Source organism: Panulirus ornatus, chromosome 23 (genome assembly GCF_036320965.1).
Source record: "Panulirus ornatus isolate Po-2019 chromosome 23, ASM3632096v1, whole genome shotgun sequence".
Lineage (NCBI taxonomy): Eukaryota > Metazoa > Arthropoda > Malacostraca > Decapoda > Palinuridae > Panulirus > Panulirus ornatus.
The window spans coordinates 15291408-15311291 of record NC_092246.1 but is presented as its reverse complement, the minus strand read 5'-3'; the positions used below and the strand labels follow the sequence as shown (position 1 = coordinate 15311291).

Sequence of the window (19884 nt, the reverse complement as noted above, 5' to 3'; positions counted from 1 at the left end):
GTATCAGGAATTCAGTATTATTGAAACTCATCATGCACGACTTAATCGTCCCGCCCTGTAGGTGAAACACCCCATGTTAAATAACCGTTCACAGTTCATTACTGCCAACAGTACTGCAGACAACAGCACTAGACCCTTGTACCTTTCCCTTCTTTCGATTTTTAAGCTTCTGTCTTTACCCTGAAGAGGAATCGCATGGGTTACATGTCTTAACGATTCCCTGATCTTGTTATTCATATAACATACTTCCCAAGATCCTGTTTACACAGGTGACTGATGCTTATCCTCTCTCCAGATGAAGCTGTAGTCTTCCACACTTCCCAGGGGTTACCAGTCTATCAAAACGCAGTGTTGAAATACGCTTCTGGGGCATTTAGATGATGATTAATGATAACCACAAACTGCATGTCACTTGGTGGGCACATTTTAGATTTATATCGATAAAAGAAAATTGTTTTCGACAATCACATATTGCAAACATCATTTCAGGAACATTCACAACACAAGGATGATCCACTCTGAAACACAAATGTATATTTGCTTTGAGTTTACTTATCAAACTTGTCAGGGAAGATCGGGAGACGTGTGGAGAGAACGAGGCCCCGCTGGGGAAACCAGGTGGCAACCCTTAGTGGTTCTGATCCCTGGTGGCTGTAGGGTAAGTAGGTGTACATACTGCATCTGTTGAGGAAAGACATTCTGAACTTTGCGTTCGGTCATCTACATCATGTCTGGTGTCCTTCATCAGCTGCATGTCTCTAGGTACAGGGCCTTGGTATATCCATTACGAGTTTACATTGAACTCTATATCCTATGCATTACATTACCCGATGTTACTTGATGTATTATATTACCTGATGTGTTTTCTCCTCGTTGCGTCGGTTATAACTAACAGTGAGTTTGTTGTAGAGAAGGTCATCCGTAGGTCCTGCAGCTCCTGAAGGGGTAGACGGGTGACGGCCAGGACCCTCGTCGGCCACACCAGAAGGCGACTCTTGAGGGACAGCTCGGCGAAGGCGGCCAGGAAGGCTGGGTCGTCGCTCACCACCACCACCGTCACGCACCACGACAGCTGCCGCAACTGTTGATATTGTAACGCCCTCGTGACCTCATGTCTCCGCACTCATGTAAGAGCGACCACCTCATGTCAACTCAGTCATGAGATCTATCCACCTCATGTCAACTCAGTCATGAGATCTATCCACCTCATGTCAACTCAGACATGAGATCTATCCACCTCATGTCAACTCAGTCATGAGATCTATCCACCTCATGTCAACTCAGTCATGAGATCTATCCACCTCATGTCAACTCAGTCATGAGATCTATCCACCTCATGTCAACTCAGTCATGAGATCTATCCACCTCATGTCAACTCAGTCATGAGATCTATCCACCTCATGTCAACTCAGACATGAGATCTATCCACCTCATGTCAACTCAGTCATGAGATCTATCCACCTCATGTCAACTCAGTCATGAGATCTATCCACCTCATGTCAACTCAGTCATGAGATCTATCCACCTCATGTCAACTCAGTCATGAGATCTATCCACCTCATGTCAACTCAGTCATGACATCTATCCACCTCATGTCAACTCAGTAATGAGATCTATCCACCTCATGTCAACTCAGTCATGAGATCTATCCACCTCATGTCAACTCAGCAATCAGATCTATCCACCTCATGTCAACTCAGTAATGACATCTATCTACCTCATGTCAACTCAGTCATGAGATCTATCCACCTCATGTCAACTCAGCAATCAGATCTATCCACCTCATGTCAACTCAGTAATGACATCTATCTACCTCATGTCAACTCAGCAATCAGATCTATCCACCTCATGTCAACTCAGTCATGAGATCTATCCACCTCATGTCAACTCAGTAATCAGATCTATCCACCTCATGGGTGATAACGAATCTATCCTCCTCAGCGATAGTGTGAGGGTGACCTGTTCGCTGCCTCAGGAATGCAGGTTCAGCTGTCGTGTAATTTACATACCGTCTGTCTATGACATTCTACCTAACAACACAAGTGTCCACGTGACTTACCTGACGAGCCTCAGCGATGACCCGAGACAGTCGGGTCTGGGCGACGTCTGAGCCTCGGTCAGCAACTACTGCATCGAAGATCCCTACTCCCACAGGGGTCCGGAGATTAGATAAGAACTGCAGAAGTCAGACACCAGTGAAACATGAATTACGTTCGCACACGGATGTCCTTCTATGTTTTAGAATACTCTAGAAACTATCAACCTTGGACAAAACTTGATTATGATATGTAATGACTACGTTAACGATATTTACCAGAAAGACATCAAAGTCCGATTTGCTCTGGTCAGTGAAGAGAAAAAGGGAGCAGTGGGGTAATGGTGATGACGTCAGCACGGCATCCACCACCCCCGCCACTGCTGATGTTACTTCATGGTGAACTGCTTGAACAGAAAGTGTCATGTTAAGATAAGATGTTGGTCTTGTATCTGAGATACTGCTAACACACTCTCTCTCTCTCTCTCTCTCTCTCTCTCTCTCTCTCTCTCTCTCTCTCTCTCTCTCTCTCTCTCTCTCTCTCTCTCTCTCTGTCTCTGTCTCTGTCGCTCTCTCTGTCTCTCTCTGTCTCTCTCTGTCTGTCTGTCTGTCTGTCTCTCTCTCTCTCTCTCTCTCTCTCTCTCTCTCTCTCTCTCTCTCTCTCTCTCTCTCTCTCTCTCTCTCTCTCTCTCTCTCTCTCTCTCTCTATCTCTCTTCCTCTCTATCGCTCTCCCCTGAAGGTTACCTTATTACCATTGCCTGCCAGCCAACCCATCCCCAGTCTGTAGTCCCCTTGGGCCATTGTTTGTTCTGCCTGAGTCGCTTTTATTTATCAATAATGAGCAATACAAACCATATACCAAGGCATTAAACAAATTACGGATGAAAGTCGTGCAAGACACAAGGAAGGAGGGAAAGGAACATTCTCCCACTGGAGACGAAGCACATTTCTGTACATCCCTGTACAATGTTGTAACGTATTTAGAATGTTTGACTTACCAGCATGACAAGGCAAATGAGCATCTATCAGAAGGTTTCCAGCAACCAGGAGCAGCAGTACTGAGACCATATTCACCGCCATCTGTCTCGTCTATAATGAAATGAAAATGAGTAAGAATGACCCAACCCACCCACATACACATGTATATACATACACGTCCACACACGCACATATACATACCTATACATCTCAACGTATACATATATATACACACTCAGATATATATATATATATATATATATATATATATATATATATATATATATATATATATATATATATATATATATATATATATATATATATATATATATATATATATATATATATATACATAATTCATACTGTCTGCCCTTATTCATTCCCGTCGCCACCCCGCCACACATGAAATGACAGCCCCCTCCCCCCGCATGTACGCGAGGTAGCGCTAGGAAAAGGCAACAAAGGCCCCATTCGTTCACACTCAGTCTCTAGCTGTCATGTATAATGCAACGAAACCACAGCTCCCTTTCCACATCCAGGCCCAACAAAACTTTCCATAGTTTACCTCAGACGCTTCACATGCCCTGGTTCAATCCATTGACAGCACCTCGACCCGGGTATACCACATCGTTCCGATTCACTCTATTCCTCGCACGCCTTGCACCCTCCTGCATGTTCAGGCCCCGATCACTAAAAATCTTTTTCACTCCATCTTTCCACCTCCAATTTGGTCTCCCACTTCTCCTCATTCCCTCCACCTCTGACACATATATCCTCTTGGTCAATCTATCCTCACTCAGTCTCTCCATGTGACCAAACCATTTCAAAACACCCTCTTCTGCTCTCTCAACCACACTCTTTTTATTACCACACATCTTTCTTACCCTATTATTACTTACTCGATCAAACCACCTCACACCACATATCGTCCTCTAACATCTCATTTCCAGCACATCTGCCCTCCTCCGCACAACCCTATCTATAGCCCATGCCTCGCAACCTTATAACATTGTTGGAACCACTATTCCTTCAAACATACCCTTTCTTGCGTTCCAAGACAACGTTCTCGACTTTCACACATTTTTCAACGCTCCAAGCAATTTCGCCTCCTCTCCCAACCTATGATTCACTTCCGCTTCCATGGATCCATATGTTGCCAAATCCACTCCCAGATATCTAAAACACTTCACTTCCCCCAGTTTTTCTCCATTCAAACTTACCCCCCAATTGACTTGTTCCTCAACCCTACTGTATCTAATGACCTTGCTCTTTTTCACATTTACTCGGAGCTTTCTTCTTTCACACACTACCAAACTCAGTCACCAGCTTCTGCAGTTTCTCACCTGAATCAGCCACCAGTGCTGTATCATCAGCGAACAACATACAATGAACGCTCGTTGTATGTTTTGGACAATCATTATCAACTCTATTACCAAGAGAAATATCATTGAATCTTCTATCATTAGGGACACAAAGAATCATAATCTTAATATTAGTGATAGTCTTTACAAATTAGATAACTTTATTGTTGTTCAAATTTGTAAAATGATTAGTTTATGAACGCTCGTTGTTTGTTTTGGACAATCATATGTTTACCAAATGGCGGCCTAGCTCCGTCTCTTCGATGTATATCAACTGACTTATATTTCTCTCTTGTGTCTCCCCTGATGATGCAATTATTACACGCGGACTCATAGGATCATATATATATATATATATATATATATATATATATTTTTTTTTTTTTTTTTTTTTATACTTTGTCGCTGTCTCCCGCGTTTGCGAGGTAGCGCAAGGAAACAGACGAAAGAAATGGCCCCCCCCCCCATACACATGTACATACACACGTCCACACACGCAAATATACATACCTACACAGCTTTCCATGGTTTACCCCAGACGCTTCACATGCCTTGATTCAATCCACTGACAGCACGTCAACCCCTGTATACCACACGACTCCAATTCACTCTATTTCTTGCCCTCCTTTCACCCTCCTGCATGTTCAGGCCCCGATCACACAAAATCTTTTTCACTCCATCTTTCCACCTCCAATTTGGTCTCCCTCTTCTCCTCGTTCCCTCCACCTCCGACACATATATCCTCTTGGTCAATCTCTCCTCACTCATTCTCTCCATGTGCCCAAACCATTTCAAAACACCCTCTTCTGCTCTCTCAACCACGCTCTTTTTATTTCCACACATCTCTCTTACCCTTACGTTACTTACTCGATCAAACCACCTCACACCACACATTGTCCTCAAACATCTCATTTCCAGCACATCCATCCTCCTGCGCACATCTCTATCCATAGCCCACGCCTCGCAACCATACAACATTGTTGGAACCACTATTCCCTCAAACATACCCATTTTTGCTTTCCGAGATAATGTTCTCGACTTCCACACATTTTTCAAGGCTCCCAAAATTTTCGCCCCCTCCCCCACCCTATGATCCACTTCCGCTTCCATGGTTCCATCCGCTGACAGATCCACTCCCAGATATCTAAAACACTTCACTTCCTCCAGTTTTTCTCCATTCAAACTCACCTCCCAATTGACTTGACCCTCACCCCTACTGTACCTAATAACCTTGCTCTTATTCACATTTACTCTCAACTTTCTTCTTCCACACACTTTACCAAACTCAGTCACCAGCTTCTGCAGTTTCTCACATGAATCAGCCACCAGCGCTGTATCATCAGCGAACAACAACTGACTCACTTCCCAAGCTCTCTCATCCCCAACAGACTTCATACTTGCCCCTCTTTCCAGGACTCTTGCATTTACCTCCCTTACAACCCCATCCATAAACAAATTAAACAACCATGGAGACATCACACACCCCTGCCGCAAACCTACATTCACTGAGAACCAATCACTTTCCTCTCTTCCTACACGTACACATGCCTTACATCCTCGATAAAAACTTTTCACTGCTTCTAACAACTTGCCTCCCACACCATATATTCTTAATACCTTCCACAGAGCATCTCTATCAACTCTATCATATGCCTTCTCCAGATCCATAAATGCTACATACAAATCCATTTGCTTTTCTAAGTATTTCTCACATACATTCTTCAAAGCAAACACCTGATCCACACATCCTCTACCACTTCTGAAACCGCACTGTTCTTCCCCAATCTGATGCTCTGTACATGCCTTCACCCTCTCAATCAATACCCTCCCATATAATTTACCAGGAATACTCAACAAACTTATACCTCTGTAATTTGAGCACTCACTCTTATCCCCTTTGCCTTTGTACAATGGCACTATGCACGCATTCCGCCAATCCTCAGGCACCTCACCATGAGTCATACATACATTAAATAACCTTACCAACCAGTCAACAATACAGTCACCCCCTTTTTTAATAAATTCCACTGCAATACCATCCAAACCTGCTGCCTTGCCGGCTTTCATCTTCCGCAAAGCTTTTACTACCTCTTCTCTGTTTACCAAATCATTTTCCCTAACCCTCTCACTTTGCACACCACCTCGACCAAAACACCCTATATCTGCCACTCTGTCATCAGACACATTCAACAAACCTTCAAAATACTCATTCCATCTCCTTCTCACATCACCGCTACTTGTTATCACCTCCCCATTTACGCCCTTCACTGAAGTTCCCATTTGCTCCCTTGTCTTACGCACCCTATTTACCTCCTTCCAGAACATCTTTTTATTCTCCCTAAAATTTACTGATAGTCTCTCACCCCAACTCTCATTTGCCCTTTTTTTCACCTCTTGCACCTTTCTCTTGACCTCCTGTCTCTTTCTTTTATACTTCTCCCACTCAATTGCATTTTTTCCCTGCAAAAATCGTCCAAATGCCTCTCTCTTCTCTTTCACTAATACTCTTACTTCTTCATCCCACCACTCACTACCCTTTCTAAACAGCCCACCTCCCACTCTTCTCATGCCACAAGCATCTTTTGCGCAATCCATCACTGATTCCCTAAATACATCCCATTCCTCCCCCACTCCCCTTACTTCCATTGTTCTCACCTTTTTCCATTCTGTACACAGTCTCTCCTGGTACTTCCCCACACAGGTCTCCTTCCCAAGCTCACTTACTCTCACCACCTTCTTCACCCCAACATTCACTCCTCTTTTCTGAAAACCCATACTAATCTTCACCTTAGCCTCCACAAGATAATGATCAGACATCCCTCCAGTTGCACCTCTCAGCACATTAACATCCAAAAGTCTCTCTTTCGCACGCCTGTCAATTAACACGTAATCCAATAACGCTCTCTGGCCATCTCTCCTACTTACATAAGTATACTTATGTATATCTCGCTTTTTAAACCAGGTATTCCAGGTATATATATATATATATATATATATATCCCCTTTTTAGAAAGTTAAAATACAAGGAGGGGAGGGTTTCTGGCCCCCCGCTCCCGTCCCCTTTAGTCGCCTTCTACGACACGTGAGGAATGCGTGGGAAGTATTCTTTCTCCTCTATCCCCAGCTAGAGACTGAGTGTGAACGAATGGGGCCTTTGGTGTCTTTCCTAGCGATACCTCACACACATGAGGGGGGAGGGGGTTGTTATTCCATGTGTGGCGGGGTGGCGATGAGAACAAATAAAGGCAGACAGTATGACTTACGTACATGTGTATATATGTATATGTCTGTGTGTGTATATATATGTGTACATTGAGATGTATAGGTATGTATATTTGCGTGTGTGGACGTGTATGTATATACATGTGTATGTGGGCGGGTTGGGCCATTCTTTGGTCTGTTTCCTTGCGCTACCTCGCTAACGCGGGAGACAGCGACAAAACAAAATAGATATAAAATATATATATATATATATATATATATATATATATATATTGATGGAGAGAGACGGGTGATTATTGATGCATATGCACCTGGGCATGAGAAGAAAGATCATGAGAGGCAAGTGTTTTGGGAACAGCTGAATGAGTGTGTTAGTGGTTTTGATAGGTATGTATATTTGCGTGTGTGGACGTGTGTGTGTATACATTGTGTATGGGGGTGGATTATATATATATATATATATATATATATATATATATATATATATATATATATATATATATATTTTTTTTTTTTTTTTTTGCTTTGTCGCTGTCTCCCGCGTTTGCGAGGTAGCGCAAGGAAACAGACGAAAGATATCTTTTTTTTTTTTTTTGCTTTGTCGCTGTCTCCCGCGTTTGCGAGGTAGCGCAAGGAAACAGACGAAACAAATGGCCCAACCCACCCCCATACACATGTATATACATACGTCCACACACGCAAATATACATACCTACACAGCTTTCCATGGTTTACCCCAGACGCTTCACATGCCTTGATTCAATCCACTGACAGCACGTCAACCCCGGTAAACCACATCGCTCTAATTCACTCTATTCCTTGCCCTCCTTTCACCCTCCTGCATGTTCAGGCCCCGATCACACAAAATCTTTTTCACTCCATCTTTCCACCTCCAATTTGGTCTCCCTCTTCTCCTCGTTCCCTCCACCTCCGACACATATATCCTCTTGGTCAATCTTTCCTCACTCATTCTCTCCATGTGCCCGAACCATTTCAAAACACCCTCTTCTGCTCTCTCAACCACGCTCTTTTTATTTCCACACATCTCTCTTACCCTTATGTTACTTACTCGATCAAACCACCTCACACCACACATTGTCCTCAAACATCTCATTTCCAGCACATCCATCCTCCTGCGCACAACTCTATCCATAGCCCACGCCTCGCAACCATACAACATTGTTGGAACCACTATTCCTTCAAACATACCCATTTTTGCTTTCCGAGATAATGTTCTCGACTTCCACACATTCTTCAAGGCCCCCAGAATTTTCGCCCCCTCCCCCACCCTATGATCCACTTCCGCTTCCATGGTTCCATCCGCTGCCAGATCCACTCCCAGATATCTAAAACACTTTACTTCCTCCAGTTTTTCTCCATTCAAACTAACCTCCCAATTGACTTGACCCTCAACCCTACTGTACCTAATAACCTTGCTCTTATTCACATTTACTCTTAACTTTCTTCTTCCACACACTTCACCAAACTCAGTCACCAGCTTCTGCAGTTTCTCACACGAATCAGCCACCAGCGCTGTATCATCAGCGAACAACAACTGACTCACTTCCCAAGCTCTCTCATCCACAACAGACTTCATACTTGCCCCTCTTTCCAAAAATCTTGCATTCACCTCCCTAACAACCCCATCCATAAACATATTAAACAACCATGGAGACATCACACACCCCTGCCGCAAACCTACATTCACTGAGAACCAATCACTTTCCTCTCTTCCTACACGTACACATGCCTTACATCCTTGATAAAAACTTTTCACTGCTTCTAACAACTTGCCTCCCACACCATATATTCTTAATACCTTCCACAGAGCATCTCTATCAACTCTATCATATGCCTTCTCCAGATCCATAAATGCTACGTACAAATCCATTTGCTTTTCTAACTATTTCTCACATACATTCTTCAAAGCAAACACCTGATCCACACATCCTGTACCACTTCTGAAACCACACTGCTCTTCCCCAATCTGATGCTCTGTACATGCCTTCACCCTCTCAATCAATACCCTCCCATATAATTTACCAGGAATACTCAACAAACTTATACCTCTATAATTTGAGCACTCACTCTTATCCCCTTTGCCTTTGTACAATGGCACTATGCACGCTCTCCGCCAATCTTCAGGCACCTCACCATGAGTCATACATACATTATATAACTTTACCAACCAGTCAACAATACAGTCACCCCCTTTTTTAATAAATTCCTCTGCAATACCATCCAAACCTGCTGGCTTGCCGGCTTTCATCTTCCGCAAAACTTTTACTGTACAGTAGGGTTGAGGGTCAAGTCAATTGGGAGGTGAGTTTGAATGGAGAAAAACTGGAGGAAGTGAAGTGTTTTAGATATCTGGGAGTGGATCTGGCAGCGGATGGAACCATGGAAGCGGAAGTGGATCATAGGGTGGGGGAGGGAGCGAAAATTCTGGGGGCCTTGAAGAATGTGTGGAAGTCGAGAACATTACCTCGGAAAGCAAAAATGGGTATCTTTGAAGGAATAGTGGTTCCAACAATGTTGTATGGTTGCGAGGCGTGGGCTATGGATAGAGTTGTGCGCAGGAGGATAGATGTGCTGGAAATGAGATGTTTGAGGACAATGTGTGGTGTGAGGTGATTTGATCGAGTAAGTAACGTAAGGGTAAGAGAGATGTGTGGAAATAAAAAGAGCGTGGTTGAGAGAGCAGAAGAGGGTGTTTTGAAATGGTTCGGGCACATGGAGAGAATGAGTGAGGAAAGATTGACCAAGAGGATATATGTGTCGGAGGTGGAGGGAACGAGGAGAAGAGGGAGACCAAATTGGAGGTGGAAAGATGGAGTGAAAAAGATTTTGTGTGATCGGGGCCTGAACATGCAGGAGGGTGAAAGGAGGGCAAGGAATAGAGTGAATTGGAGCGATGTGGTATACCGGGGTTGACGTGCTGTCAGTGGATTGAATCAAGGCATGTGAAGCGTCTGGGGTAAACCATGGAAAGCTGTGTAGGTATGTGTATTTGCGTGTGTGGACGTATGTATATACATGTGTATGGGGGTGGGTTGGGCCATTTCTTTCGTCTGTTTCCTTGCGCTACCTCGCAAACGCGGGAGACAGCGACAAAGCAAAAAAAAAAAAAAAAAAAAAAAAAATATATATATATATATATATATATATATATATATATATATATATATATATATATATATATATATATATATATATATATATATATTCTCGACTTCCACACATTCTTCAAGGCTCCCAGGATTTTCGCCCCCTCCCCCACCCTATGATCTACTTCCGCTTCCATGGTTCCATCCGCTGCCAGATCCACTCCCAGATATCTAAAACACTTTACTTCCTCCGGTATTTCTCTATTCAAACTTACCTCCCAATTGACTTGACCCTCAACCCTACCGTACCTAATTACCTTGCTGTTATTCACATTTATTCTTAACTTTCTTCTTTCACACACTTTACCAAACTCAGTCACCAGCTTCTGCAGTTTCAATATGTGGTGTGAGGTAGTTTGATCGAGTAAGTAATGTAAGGGTAAGAGAGATGTGTGGAAATAAAAAGAGCGTGGTTGAGAGAGCAGAAGAGTGTGTTTTGAAATGGTTTGGGCACATGGAGAGAATGAGTGAGCAAAGACTGACCAAGAGGATATATGTGTCGGAGGTGGAGGGAACGAGGAGAAGTGGGAGACCAAATTGGAGGTGGAAAGATGGAGTGAAACAGATTTTGTGTGATCGGGGCCTGACCATGCAGGAGGGTGAAAGGCGGGCAAGGAATAGAGTGAATTGGACCGATGTGGTATACCGGGGTTGACGTGTTGTCAGTGGATTGAATCAGGGCATGTGAAGCGTCTGGGGTAAACCATGGAAAGTTGTGTGGGGCCTGGATGTGGAAAGGGAGCTGTGGTTTCGGGCATTATTGCGTGGCAGCTAGAGACTGAGTGTGAACGAATGGGGCCTTTCTTGTCTTTTCCTAGTGCTACCTCTCACACATTAGGGGGGAGGGGGATGGTATTCCATGTGTGGCGAGGTGGCGATGGGAGTGAATGAGGGCAGACAGTGTGAATTGTGTGCATGGGTATATATGTATGTTTTTGTGTATGTATATATATTTGTACATTGAGATATATAGGTATGTATATTTGCGTGTGTGGACGTGTGTGTGTATACATTGTGTATGGGGGTGGGTTGGGCCATTTCTTTCGTCTGTTTCCTTGCGCTACCTCGCAAACGCGGGAGACAGCGACAAAGCCAAATAAATAAAGAAATGAATATATATATATATATATATATATATATATATATATATATATATATATATATATATATATATATATATATATATATATATATATATGTTGGAAAGGATCACAATTTTGCGCGTGATCAAGATATTCCTGAGAGTCCACGGGGAAAATGAAACACGAAGAGTTCCCAAGTTGAATTTCGTGTAATAATCACATCATCAGGGGAGACACAAGAGAGAAATATAACAGTAAGTTGATATACATCGAAGAGATGAAGCTCGGACGCCATTTGGTCAACATGTGATTATCCAGAACATACAAGGAGCGTTCATAAAATGATAAGTATATAAATATATATATATATATATATATATTTTTTTTTTTTTTTTTTTTTTTAATTTTCCAAAAGAAGGAACAGAGAAGGGGGCCAGGTGAGGATATTCCCTCAAAGGCCCAGTCCTCTGTTCTTAACGCTACCTCGCTATCGCGGGAAATGGCGAATAGTATGAAAAAAAAAAAAAAAAAAAAATATATATATATATATATATATATATATATATATATATATATATATATATCTTTTTTTTTAACTATTCGCCATTTCCCGAGTTAGCAAGGTAGCGTTAACAGAGGACTGGGCCTCTGAGGGAATATGCTCACCTGGCCTCCTTCTCTGTTCCTTGTTTTGGAAAATTGAAAAAAAAAGACAGGAGGGGAGGATTTTCAGTCCCCCGCTCCCTCCCCTTTTAGTCGCCTTCTACGACATGCAGGGAATACGTGGGAAGTATTTTTTCTCCCCTATCCCCAGGGATAGTTTTGGTCGTTTCGCTACTTACTCGGTGGGACGGAACCGGAGCTTTCCCCAGGCGGGATAGACTCCTCCTTCTAGACCTAAGCGGCGGAAGGGTTCCTTCTCTCTTATTGTTGTTCACTTCATCTTCTTCATTTCGAAGATATATATATATATATATATATATATATATATATATATATATATATATATATATATATATATATATATATATATATATATAAATATATATATATATATATATATATATATATATATATATATATATATATATATATATATATATATATATATATATATATATATATATAAGTAACCACCCACCTAATTCTATCTTCAGCTCTAGTACGTCAAACATCCACCCATCTGAAGCTATGATCCCGACACCAACCGTCTCTTCAGAGTGACAAGTATTCTGAGTACTGCCATTGCCCCATCTAAGGATTATCATGGGCATAAAGATGTGGCATATATTTTTCTCTCTGTAGATATCTTGGTCATATCGTCAGCGGCGACATAACATAGACAAATATGTATTCTTGGTCATACTGTAACATCCACCCTTTCTTAGAAACCCCACATTACAGGAACAGCTAAGTGCCTTTAAAAAACTGGGAGTCTTGTTTAGATGTCGAACTTTCTTCCCTTCTGAACAGTTGCTGCGTTGATACAAGGGACTGATTCGTCAGTGTATGGAGTATTGCTCTCACCTTTGGGATGGTTTTATCTCTGCATCCTTAATTGAAAGAGTTGAGTCGAGAGCGTCCGACTTGTAAACTGTCCTAGGCTAACTTCCAAACTTGACCCCCTTGCCCTATGCCGCAATGTTGGTTCACTTTCCCTCTTATATAGGCATTAATCTGGTTTTTGCTCGCAAGAGCTGGCCGCTTGTGTGGCCCCACCACTAGCTAGACCACGCAATACTCGGTAATCTGCTGCGCCACATGAGTACTGCGTGGTCATCAGCATCTCAAGGGTGGGCCGTTTTGATAACTTCTTCTTTCCCTACACGTCGGAGCTTTGGAACTCTCTACCCTCTCATGTCTTTCCTAATAGCTATGATCCAGCACATTTCAAGAGACAGGTGTATCACTTCCCCCAAATTTTATGAATACTTTCCCTTGTCTTCTCTTTTTCCGTTTATGATTCTCTCTATATCTCAGTTCAGGACCGGCCTTGATGGGAAATTTTGTCCGTATGTGTGTGTGGGTGTGTGTGTGTGTGTGTGTGTGTGTGTGTGTGTGTGTGTGTGTGTGTGTGTGTGCGTGAATGAATAAATATACAAGTAAAGAAATAACAAGGTTTATTGAATTTAGGCAACCATTAGGCTGAAGTACTTAGTTGAGGTATTACAAGTATTAGAGAACTCGGAGGTCATGATAGTCACACGTTTACTGATCATGACGGAGCGTAAGATCAAGGTTGGCTGAATGTATCCATGCTCTGGAGGAGCACTTGATTGAGGTACATCTACGTAGTCAGGGTGACAGTCATGCAGTAATGCTTACAGAAGAAATGCTGTGGTTTATTCATTATTTACTCAGTGGAACATTAGGTGATAAATGGAAATATAATTACGTGATAAATAATGTTTACAGAGTAAATGCTGTGGTTTATTCATTATTTACTCAGTGGAACATTAAATGATGAATGGAAATACAGTTAAGTGATAAATAGAAATACAGTAGTTGACATAACACGTAGCTTAACTCACAGAAAGCTGAGCTGTTCATCTGCTCTGCAATGCACTTGTTCCTGGATTGTTTACAAGGTTCACATGGGTGGCTACAGGACTGGTGCTGTATCTGTCTGTACGAACTGTGACTGGAACAAGTCGAGCTGTAGTGAAGAACGGCTGTCCGAATTTGGAGGAACGTCGGTGGGGAGGAAGTCTCTTTGACCGTGAAGGGTATGTGGTGTGGGGTGGGGTCGAGGGGGATGGAACGTCTCTGTGACCCGGATGGCTTGAGGGGGTGTCAGGCGGGGAGGTCAGCAGTTTATTGCCAAACTGCCGCGTGAGTTGCCAGTATTGGTCGGAAAGGATAAACAGGTTCAGCAAGATGAGGGCCTCTTGGTAGGTGATGTAAGACGGGCCTAGGATGATTGTGAATGCCATTCCATGCACAGTTTCCAGTTGGCCTCACTGTGTAGCTGATAGTGAGGGAGACCTAGCTAGGGAAGAGAATATGAGCCGAGGAAGAACGAAGTTGGCATAGCCCTATCCCTGAGCTCAGCTGGTAGAGCGCTTAGAAATTTCAGTGACCGGATAAGGTACAGACAGTATGAGGAAGATTTGATGATAGTGCTGACATGATCTTCCAGTTTAGAGCATCGTCTATAATGACATCAAGAACTTTGAATTGTATGATTACCTGGAGGACGTCAGGGCCGATTGTGATGTCTGGGGAAGGATATTGTCTACATCTAGGTTGACGGTGATGTCGTTGGTCCAAGTCCCCTCTTGATGGTTGCTGATGATGTGCTGAAGGACACTGAAGTCGAGAGAAGTGTTGCTTATGCCAAATGTCGAGTCGTCTACGTACGTACTTCCAGCTCTGGTTTGTGTCCTCAGGGCGCCATTTGATAAGTCTGAGGAAGCAGAGCAGCCCCCATCCTGGTAGCTTGTGATATACACCGCATGGTAGGGGCAGTGAGGTCGATGTGGCATCTCTTAAACACGACGAATTAATTCCGACCAGTCAGGAAGTCCGACAACCATGAGACGAGACATCCGCCGTAGTCCCAGGTCGACGGCTTGATGTATGATGATGTCATGGTTTACTTAAAGTCGTAAACCTTCCTGAAGTGTACAAAGGCGGATGCCACCGAGGTCCTACACAGCTCCAAACTGCGGGTAGATGAAGTCTAGGAGGCTGACGAGATAGTAAGTGGTGGAGGAAGTCTTCATGTTTCCACACTGCTGAGTGTCAATTGGATGAGCAGTGGCAGCACAGGACCAGTCCAGCACAAAACTTTCACAAATGAAGCTAGGGGTTGGAGTGATGGCAATAGGTCGTAGGCTATTAAGAGACTCTGGGTCGGTGGATTTGGGTAGTGGAGTGATATATGTAGTGTGTGTGTGTGTGTGTGTATGTGTGTGTGTGTGTGTGTGTGTGTGTGTGTGTGTGTGTGTGTGTGTGTGTGTGTGTGTGTGTGTGTTTTGCCTGTCTGTCTGTCTGTCTGTCTGGCCTGTCTGTCAGTACATGCCCATGAAGTTACATATAGATAACCAATGAAGTAAATTTAAAAGAAGTATACTTAAGAACTTTGATGGACTAGAAATAATGGACTCGTTAAGAAAAACGAAAAACGCAACTCATAAACCATATTGTAGTTATTTCAGAGAGGTTGGTACAGAACTGGTGAGCGATACTGACTTTTATAGTCTACTGCTTTGGGTTCTATTCTTGATGCGAGTAAACAGCACACATCTCACCACTCCGTTCGTCTTTCTTTCCTCTGATCTGGGGTAAATCATTACAGCTGTGACAGGGAACTAGACAGATGTAGCAGCTGCTTGTCCCTCAGCCTTGAGTTCTGAAATGAGTGTCTAAGTCTTGGAACGTGTACCCCACACAGCCAGGCCCGACCAGCCAACCGAGGACAGGTACTTGGCTGTGCCGGGAGCGAGTTGAAGTGGAGTGTTGTTTCTCAGACCAAATCTGTCATAACCAGACATCTGAGACTCGTCAAGCGAAAGTTGGTCAGGTGATAAGATCTGAGAACGGAAGGGTTTTTATATCTATTTTTTCTCGACCCGATCACATGGAACAGTTACCTGATCGCTGTATCCTTCTTGACAAAGTTTTATTAACAATGAATTCGCTTTAGTATATAAGATAATGATACTATCCCAGGACACCTTTCGTTAATGGTTCCGGTCTCACCCAGAAACCTTTCCACATGGGTCTTGGTGTTACCCCAGAACCTTTTTCAAAAAGTGTCCTCCTGTTGTTACCCCAAGGCCCCCTTTACAGCTCCGAGGCTGCGCTACATTCAGGAGCGGGGACAGGATGGACCTCTGAGATACGAAAAGTTCCTTGATGTGTCTATTTCGTCAACCGACGATGACACAGCCTCATCAACGGTGACTTTCCAATCGAGCAGTAACCCCGGGGCAGACGGGGTCCAGCAACACACTTTCTAATCTGGTGGTCTGGCACCATAACGTGTGTCTGGTATAGCAGAGCCAGTCTGCTCTCCACTTCCTATCATTGTTTTAATTCTTGTACGATCATCATCCACCCGTTAATCATCGTTGATCATCGAACGACCACAATTCTTTTAATACCTGTGGGACGTCAGGTCGATGGATCAGAAAATTTCTCACAAGCTAACTGACCCTCACAGGTAACTAGCGAACTTCCAGGTTTCTTCGACCTTTAACACTAACGTCTTGGAGTGTTTCCGAAATGACCAACGAGGAGAACATTTAGGTGCAGTTGACTTTCTGGACGATGATTGCTGAAACTAGGAGTCTGCATAGGAGGTCGGGAGGTACTCCCTGATAACAGGAGAATCTTCCATTCGTCGGGAGGATCACATAAACATGTTTCAGAGGATCAGGGTAGAAGAAAAAAACAGGACGCAGCTGGAGTTTCATTCAGTTACGTGTCAGCATTGACCCTTGTGGCCTGGCTCACAAATGTTAACCTGTGTGAAAAAGGCTTTAAAAAAAAAAACCTAAGAAGGCTCCAGTTCCTTCCTGTCACTCTACCAACCTGATCCACTCATCTGCCATTGTATACATTCACAAAAATCACTATTCTATTCTCTCTCTCCCGTCTCACTATCAATGGCTAGGAATACTGCACATACATTAGGACCCCATATAAAACTGATGCACAATATTGCAATGCCTATGGAACATTATGTTTGGCTGCAAGCAGTTTTAAGCAACTGGAGAAGAAAGTCAAGTTCTGAGCAGTTCCCATGTTGAGGAAGTAATAGGGTATGGAGTCTGTCCAGTGTACAGACTGTAGGGCATACAAGGTTGTGGGAAGCTGAGGGATGAGGTGAGGAACATCCAGTCGATCCCACTTCTTTTCTCGTTTACAGTATCTGTGTTTCAATAGGCCTCCGTTAAGGCAGTCCTGCTGTTGCCACTGGCGAATCCACTTGTGTACGGTGGACGCGCTGGTACCACTTATCCTCGCGATGGAGCGGATGGAGAGGCCACACATCCTCATCCACAAAAATTGGATGCGGTCGCTTGGCGCTGTTCGGTGAAACTTGCAACGTCGTCCCATCATATTCCTGTGTGAGAGAAATTCCATCATGTAATAAACGATTCGTTGCAAGAATCTTATGACCTCTGACTTGATGATGGAGTGGAATACATGGGTTCCTGTTCATCCTACCCTTGGACTGTCAGGCAGAGGACTTCCCTTTGTTGAATGTGTGAGGTATGACACATCACAGCTGCCTGGAGGACTCTCATTCCTGGGTATTCTGGGCGGGTTTCATCACGATGGCAGACTGCAGTGGACGTACTTAGCCTCATGCAATATTAGGCAAAAAACTGAAATGATGACAACATTGGAAGACGTGAAAGTAAAGGTACGTCCACAGGGGAGGTGGAAGCACACTCCGCCGAGTCGTCAGTCTTAAAACATCCGATAGTGGACGTAAAACGCACTTCAGATAAGCTTGAGAACGGGCAGGTTAAGTAGTGGGTGTTATCTTAAACCAGAATCAAAGATAAGTGAGCAGATAATCCGGTCTAACTGATGTAAATCAAACAACGGTATTTGATATATCAAAAACAAAAGAATGACAAAGTTCAGGTATTATTTACATCATGGATCATTCACATCTCTAAGGAACTGTTTGTCAACAACACCTCAAGCATATATATAGTGCATATGAACGCCCACTACTATATAACATACAAGCCTACAACAGCCGGGATCGAACCCGGGACCCCTGCGTAGCAGGCGGGAGCACTACTGCTTAATGCATCCACGATCTCCTATCCCTCTTCCCACCCTAAGATTAATTTCAGCTCCCATGGTTCTATTCTCTGCCAAGCATACTCATCCCTCTTCCCACACTAAGATTAACTTCAGCTCTCATGGTTCTATTCTCTGTCAAACATACTCCAAAGTACTTAAACCACTCTACCTCTTCTATGATCCTTCGCCTTCAATCCTAGTTGTAAACCATTCTGTCTTACTCGTCCGCTGATGTAACCTCAGATCTCTTCATGTTACTTTTGTCTTTCCTTCTCATACACCCTCCCAAACTCAGATATGAATTTCTGGTGTTTCTCTTTGGAGTCTGCCACCAGAGATGTGTCATCTGCAAACAGCAAATGATTCACCTCTTTTGCCTTCCTTACATCTCCAAGCATACCGTAGACCCGCCACTCTGTCCAATATCATTGCTTTAGAATATGATACACCGGCTGCCGGAGACGGGGCAGACAGGTGAATGAAGAGACAGGTCAACGAATTAAGGAACAGGTCACCCTCGAGAACCTCGCCCTCTCTCAAGTTACAAAATTAGGTTGACCTATGTTCTGGGAAACATATCTACAATTTTTATTTCTATCTAATGTATATAAACCAACATTCTGATTCACACTGATATTCCTATTATGTTTGATAAGAGACGACTCAACAGTATATCTATCAATCACTGAGTTGTTGTATCTGTCAACCGTAGCATTGCTCCACTCAGTTGGATGACTGAAAACTCTAAGGCACACAAATATTACATACCTACATAGCACTATTTTTATGTTCTTTACCCAAACACTAAGAACCTTACCAATTTCACCAATGCAAAAGTGATCAGACTTTTTGCCAGGAATATTGTGAACAAAACCTTTTTGAGCACTTACCAGGCAAATTCTTATCAGAAATTCTCTGCCGTTTCAGCTAATTGAAAAAAACTGCCTGGTCTCCCACCTTCTTAAAGCAAAATAAGAATGCTGCAAAGTACACAAAGCAGAGTACTCACAACTATCGCCGGCTGAACAGCAACCAAAAATGTTCAATATTTCATGAAGATACGGAGATCCACCCAATGAAAACCCATCTCAACATGTTCGCCACCAAACCACTCCATAACTCGAGTACAAATCATAAGATGGAATTAACTTCACCAAGTGTTGAACATAGGGTGACAGAAACTTATAGCTGCTGCTCTCAGATCCGTTAGGAGAGATGCAGATGATAGACTGTCCCGTGCACTGATGTATCTGAGTGAAAGAAG

At 43.2% G+C, this 19884-nt stretch overlaps 1 protein-coding gene across 1 annotated transcript in view; it reads right to left on the bottom strand.

The window, feature by feature from the left end:
• The window catches only part of LOC139756953 (probable glutamate receptor), a 48340-nt gene extending 45224 nt beyond the window's left edge, over positions 1-3116 (bottom strand). The window contains exons 1-5 of the mRNA XM_071676897.1: positions 3035-3116; positions 2315-2439; positions 2060-2176; positions 855-1081; positions 553-681 (exon numbers count right to left, since the gene is read on the bottom strand). Of these exons, the coding sequence (XP_071532998.1) occupies positions 553-681; positions 855-1081; positions 2060-2176; positions 2315-2439; positions 3035-3116 (680 nt within the window). The remainder of the gene's footprint in view (positions 1-552; positions 682-854; positions 1082-2059; positions 2177-2314; positions 2440-3034) is intronic.
• Between the last annotated feature and the right edge of the window lie 16768 nt (positions 3117-19884).